Source organism: Orbicella faveolata, unplaced genomic scaffold (assembly GCF_042242905.1).
Source record: "Orbicella faveolata isolate gen_17 unplaced genomic scaffold, um_ofav_v1 contig_25, whole genome shotgun sequence".
Classification (NCBI taxonomy): Eukaryota; Metazoa; Cnidaria; class Anthozoa; order Scleractinia; family Merulinidae; genus Orbicella; species Orbicella faveolata.
In genome coordinates, this window is record NW_028301553.1 from 26,352,501 (window position 1) to 26,359,490 (window position 6,990).

At 42.0% G+C, this 6,990-nt stretch overlaps 1 protein-coding gene across 1 annotated transcript in view; it reads left to right on the plus strand.

Moving 5' to 3' along the window:
* Positions 1 to 5,034, plus strand: part of LOC110068050 (monocarboxylate transporter 10-like) — a 6,070-nt gene extending 1,036 nt beyond the window's left edge. Inside the window, exons 2-5 of the mRNA XM_089294229.1 lie at positions 133 to 414; positions 974 to 1,257; positions 2,275 to 2,644; positions 3,819 to 5,034. Coding sequence (XP_089150355.1) covers positions 133 to 414; positions 974 to 1,257; positions 2,275 to 2,644; positions 3,819 to 4,849 — 1,967 coding nt within the window. The 3' untranslated portion in view covers positions 4,850 to 5,034. The remainder of the gene's footprint in view (positions 1 to 132; positions 415 to 973; positions 1,258 to 2,274; positions 2,645 to 3,818) is intronic.
* The last annotated feature ends 1,956 nt before the right edge of the window (positions 5,035 to 6,990 follow it).

A 6,990-nucleotide genomic window follows, 5' to 3' on the forward strand; every position in this document is an offset into this window, starting at 1 on the left:
TTACCGTGACGTCAAGTAAAAAACGCCCTATAATCAGTCTGCCTTTTGAGTACACATAAAAGACTTGCGCATGTATACCGACTCGCGGAATATTCATTCCCGTATCATATTTTTGGAAACATTCTATTTTAGCATGGGTCGGCTCAGTCAGCGTTGGAGTAATGTACCTATTTGGACCAATCACAAGCGGGCTCAGCGAAAGATACGGATGTAAAGTGGTTGCATTCCTTGGAGGCTTGCTGTGCTTCCTGGGATTGCTCTTGACGTCATTTGTTTCTGACTTAAGTAAGCTCTACATGACCTACGGCGTCCTGTGGGGTATAGGGTCGAGCTTTTGTTACTTTCCCACACTGACTGCCCCCGGGGAGTATTTCTGTCAGCGGCTATCCTTGGTGAATGGCATTGTAACAGCTGGTAAGTCGTTTGTTGATTTCAAGTGATCAGCAGTAATCATAAGTTTTACACGCGCCGTCATAAACCACCATTTTCTGAATTTTGAACCTAAGATTCTTCCAGGTTCCCTTTGCTGACTGAAAGTCTACTTTAGTCATGACTGGAAGAAATGGAATACGGGGTCGAAAAAGTAATCTTCTGTAGGCTTCTTCATGAGATCACTATGTAGCACAAATAAAGTTCATTGTATGTTAAAATTGTTCATTGTAAGTTGAAACTTTATTGCATGTATCATAAATGCACCATAATAGCCATTTCCGAGGTGCCTCTCTATCAAAGCGAGGCCTGGTGCACAACTATTCATATGAAAACGAGTTGAATTTGCATATGAATAAAATCTCGTTTTTATTTGAAAGGATAATCTCCAAGACTCGTTTTGAGAGAGAGGCTAAAGGTAGGTCGGAAATGGCCTATTACGTTTTGTGGGCGTGGCTCTAATCATTTCTTGAACACAATGCCATGCACTTCAACAACAACCAAATCATACTTAATGTCTTTTTTTCTTTTAACCGTTTCACAGGAAGTGGAATTGGTACGTTAACATTCGGCCCAGTCCTCCAGTACATCCTTCAGCGTTACGGCCTGGCCATCTCGCTGCGCATACTCAGTGGAGTGACACTGCTGCTGCTAGTAGTAGCATTGACTTACAAGCCGTTTCGTTCGCCGCTTGAAGAATTGTTTGAAGTTAAGCGACAACCAGCACCGTTCTTTGACCTTTCAATATGGCAGAATAAAGCGTTTTGTGTATACACAGCAGCCGTGGCACTTTTCATGCTTGGATACTTTATACCGTACGTGCACTTGGTAGGTAGCCCCCATTGTTTCATCCCTATACCCCTGGGAGCCCCCATCGTTTTGTTTCCTCCCTTTCTCTGGGAACAGCCATCGTTTTGTCTCCGACACCTGGGGGCAGCCATCGTTTTTTCCCTCTCTTCCCCTGGGAACAGCCATCGTTTTGTCTCCTCCCTGCCCCTTTTAAAACAGCCATCGTTTTATCTTCTTCCCCTGGGAGCAGCCATCGTTTTATCTCCTTCCCCTCGGGAGCAGCTCCCACATGAAAAGTAATGTAAAAGGTAAACTCTAAAAGATATCAGAATCCATTTTTCTGGGGCATAGCTCAAAATTAGTTTACCCGAATGATTTCTCTATGACTACGTTTAGTCATTCATTTGAAGCGTACTTCGAAGATATATTAGCCTTAAAGTTACCATAATATTTAGCTAAACAAGGGCAAAACATTGCTAGAGCAACATTATGACAGGTTAAGAATAAAATGGGCAAAAATTCCATCGCCTCAAAGAAGATTCGTTGAAAATCAACTTGTTCTCTTCAACTCAGTGCCCGGCTCTTCACTTAGACTGATATTTTGAAAATAACGTACAATAAGGCGACCTTTTCCGCGCTCCATTCTCCCCCCTGTCTTTTACCGGTCGCTCGAAAAACTAGTTCTGACACAATGAACCTTTTCGGCGATGCGGCGGCCATTTTGAATTCTATTGTCTCAAATATGGATGCTCAGGGGACAGATTAGTATGTATTTGCCCCCTGAGCGTCCCACAATGGCTATTTAAAACAATAGAATTCAAAATGGCTGCCGAATCATCGGGAAGGTCCATTCCTTGTCGAAATCCTTCCTGCCGACTCTTTGTGATTGATTGACATTGACACTGGACCACTAATAGCCAATGAACATTACTTCCGGTTATTCTAAAAAAAGGAATCTCCAAATAAAAAGCACATGGCGCTTTCTGATCTTAAAATCAGTCATTGAATCTTATAAAAGCAACGACGACTTTAACGCATTGTATTGTTCTCAAACAGGTCAGTCACGTGGAAGGACTGGGGATTTCGCCTTCAAAAGCAGCGCTTTTAATTGGCTTCATGTCTATCGCCTCCATAATCAGCCGGTTCGGGTTTGGCAAATTTTCGGACCACCCGAAGGTGAATCGATTGTTCATGACACAGATGGCCATCATGGGCTTCGGGGTGACCACTACGTTGTGTCCTCTGGCCAGAAGTTACGCATCTTTGGTCATAGTTGTCGTGGCCATGGGTTTATTTGATGGATTGTATGTGGTGCTTATCGCGGTGTTAAACACGGATATAGTGGGTGTGCATAAGCTGTCAGCCGCGCTGGGGAGTCTATACGGCGTGATATCTTTCACTCTCATGCTGGGTCCTCCATGTGCAGGTATAACTTATTCAAAATATTAAAACGCTTAATAAAGCAAGCTCGATATAGTTGTTTTTCGCCGACTAGGGTACGGGTCTTAGAGAGAAATGTTCCATTGGAAAGCAACCTTTGATCTTAGTTTAACTACGCCATAACTATCATAGAAGATCAACTTTAATCTATTTTGTGCTAGTTTCTCAGCAACACCGGTTACCATGTCAACGATTGAGGTATTCTTTTGTTATATACTAGTTCGAGCAAAACTCTCAAAGCGGCTATGACACGTGGATAGGAGTTGTGTAGGCCTGTCAACCCATTGTTATCACTCCCAGTTTCAAGCAAAAAATACATATAATAATAATTTTACAAATATCTCCAGACCCCCTAAAAGTCAGGGCCCTGGCGCTCGCTTGTAACACCCTTCCCCCAAATTCAAAATACGCTCCGCCATCCCTGATGGAAAAGTGTGTACCAGAACTCAAAACGCCAAGAAGCGAGCGCAATTTTGTTAACAACCACACACTGCTAGGTTACAGAATAGATGGTGAGTAACGAAGCCAATAACAGAACGGCATTCGTAATAGAACACTAATTTTTTTTACAAGATTTATACTTACATCGTATATTCAGGGGGAGTGGTTCGGTTTTGTGAATCAATTTAGTGTCCACTTACCACTTCCCCCAGGGGGTACTCCCTATAATGGCCTATACGGGAAGGCCCCACCCCCGAACGGGTTAAATATTGGAGGCCTCATAAAAGGGAAGGAATTTCACAAGTTTAAGTATATGAAAGGATAGGGAAATCTGTCATTTAATTATTTATAAAGAGCCTTTAAATAAGATATTTGGAACACACGCACCTCATGATGTATCATTTAATTTATCACGTACTACATGAAAATGACTCGAAGAACTCCTTTTTCGGCGATTTATTCATTATACGGGCCAGTTATGAAAGCATCAGTGTGAAAGAGGTACCTTTTTTCAATTAAAGGTATAAAAAAGGGGTAACATTTCTGTCAAAATGGTATACAAAAGGGTAACGGGTTGGACTTCGTGGCGAAGCCTCTCCGCGTTAAACTTGGTAGAGTACGCTTCCCCCCTATCCTCCGAGCCGCTCACACTTTGGACAAGCTACTTGATCTTCTTACTTACTTCCCTATTTACCTATTTATCTGTTTCGTCATTTCAGGCTTAATCTTTGACATGCTGAACTCGTACCACACAGCGTTCTACATCTGTGGAGCCACCACAACTCTTTCTTCTTGTCTAATGTTCCTGATACCGTGGCTCATGCCCAACCAACTGGGGGGTGTTTTCCGTCGAGATTCTTGCACGAGCCGTATAGAAAGCCTCCTTAGCTCGCAGCAATCTACACCGAGATCAAGAACACGGGCGTTTTTCCTCGAGGACCGATCGGCCAAGAGCAGCAGTGGGGACAGTGAAGATGTTAGCACTTCCGCCACAGGAGAGATCAGCCTTTGCGAAGCAGACAGAATCGAAATGGAGTACCTCAGAAACTTTCGCTACGGTAGCGAGAACAGTGATGATCAAGACGCGGCCAAGACGTCCTTGTGCGCATCGAATAGCTTATCAATGGACACGAGCATAAATACTGCTATTAACTCTACCATGTCTCATCGTGGATCCATCACAAAGTTTCTGTTGCAGCAGCAGCTTCAGTCGCACTCCCGGACTTCGTCGCCGGTGTCGGGATCTCGTCGAGGCTCCTCGAACCAATCAGGTAGGAGCTCGCCCATGAGCTCGATGAGCAGTTATTATGGGGGCTCTATCAGGACATCATGCTCAAGCCTCGCTCCCAAGTCAAGTGGCTCAGGCAAGGGTTCACGAGTGGAGTCAAGGCGGGTTTCCACTGAACATCCCGGGGGGTCTAACTGCGACGACTCATCTGACGAGAATTCCGCTAAGCTGCACCCAGAAATATCGCCGCCATACGCCGAACAGCTTCTGACCGATGGTGGCTCTCGACGTGGCTCTGGGGAGAGCACGGTCGTGGGTTCACGCTGGCAGTCTGGGCAGAGCACGGTGGTAATGGGCACTCCTAAGAACATGACCCCTAAGGTTAGCCGAGCAGGCGACTCTGCGCTGTGTCGCTCCATGAAGGACCCCGACATGCTTCACCTGCTGGCTGCTCGACTTTTACAAGCCACCCGCCATAGAGATGGAGACGTTGACGTGGAGGAGAGGGAATCTGTGGTTTAGCTCTCTCTCTACCAAGATACGTAGTTCAACAACCACATTCACAGGAAGCCCAGCCTTAAGGGGGGCCATCTTGTGAGCTTGGGCTCCTGTGCTGAACTTGAAACTTTTAAACCGGAATCTTACTTCGTCTCCCTTGCAGACGTTCTTTTAGCTCGCTACGAAAATGTCTAAGGAGGCTAGGTATTACACGCTTTTTCTTGACACAAATCGTTCAAGATGTATTAATTAATTAATTAGTTAGTTAATTAATTAACTAATTAATGTTCAGCCGTAACTAGCAGTTAAATCTGGGTTTGTTGTTTCTAATTCTAATAGTAATATAGTCATAATCATCTTGTTTGTAAATTAAAAGTAATTTTTTGTTCATTGAACCAATGTAACAGTCTGAGGGAATAAGCTCAGTAATAACTTGTTTTCGTCTAATGATTTCGTGCACAAGGTCAAGGAGTTTTATACATAGTCACGCAAAGGATCTGTTCCTTAAAATATCTGAACCCCTGGGCTGTGTTGTTCAGCCCGATCACGAGCTAACCCAGGATTAGCGAAAATTTTGATTTAAGTTTTGTCGGTTTTCGGTGAAGTTTTCTGCTTATAATGTTTGCTCTTCAGTTTTGAATTTAAATAGTTTCAAACTACACAAAACATACGCAGAGACAAACATTTTTTTACAAGAAAAATTAATACTTGGGTTACCTTTTAATTCTGGGTAACGTTAACCGGCTTTCAAACAACTCGGGCCAGATCCCAGGTGATATTTTACTCCTAGAAAACCCGTGATCGCTGGCTCCAAGCCGGAATCTGGGTCTGTTCCCTGAGTTTAAATTGTTTTTTTAACAACAACAACAACAACAACAACAACAACAACAACAATAGCAACAGCAACAACTAGCTTTATACATACAGAGTTGCAAAAGTTTTTGCAAACTAAAACGAAAACAATAATGATAACCGTGTTGGTACGCACATAATATACGTTTATGATATAGCAATCAAGTTACATCGGTTTGATTTGAAAGAAAAAAATCTTGTAGATTAAAGCAAGATGAAATGAATTTTGCTAATTGAATATTAACATAATGATTCGTAGAAGTCATAAGTTCGCCGATGGCTTGTAACGAAGATAATTGTTGAAAAGTCGCAACGACATTTTCTATTTTTCTTTAAAATTCACCGGGCTCTCAGAATAAAGTATTTAATGCAGGACATAAGAAGGTGAGATTCATCTTCAATTTGATGAGATTCACAAATAGGGCAGAGTCTGTTAACCCATGGAATTTGATTCTATCTACCAGTTTCAATCTTTAGTTTGTGCCAGATTACCTATCCTAAATTTCACTAGTTCTTGTCTTTCGCTTAGCTCGCTTGTTAGACCTAAATAAGAGGAGGGTGTATAATCATTCCTAAAAGTGTTGAAAAATTCTAATTATTAAAGTATTGCATGATATGGTATGTTACCAGTACAAAATATACTTTTGTTGCATTAGCCTAACATAATATAATGCTTGATTTTAGAGTTAGTTAAGTACGTAAGATCAAAACAAGGCAAAGTGCAAAATGTAGACATACTTATTACATTAGAACGGAACCACATATATTCCCATGAAAGTTAGTTAGTCAGTGATTGTGTGTAAAACTTATGTGATGAGTCTGCAGGTTGTGAAAATTTGACTAGTAAATTTGCCGGGAGGTGGAAGTTCAGACATTTCTGTTGGGAAAAAAGGAACAAATATAAATTTGCCGGTAACTAGATAAGCTGTTTCAAAAATGCTTTTTTGTTGTTGCTTTGAGGCGCTGTTTTACGCTAACTGCAGAAATTCTCGCGCCCTCATGGTCTTATTTTCATTGTCAATAAGCGGATAGACACGTGAATTTATAGTTTATGCGATGCGTCAACGAGCGAGAGCGGACAATTTGACAATTTGTTATTGTAAAAAAACAAATTGACGACAGCTTTTCACGCGTGTCCTGTTATTGACAGTGAATTTCGTCATAACATTGACAAAGTAGTCTGCGGACAATGTTATCACGAAATTGATAATCAATAACAGGACAGACACATGAAAAACTGCATCAATTTGTTAAATGGTCCCGAAAAATTGAGACTGACTCTGCACTGAAATAGCATTTATTCAGCTTGAAAG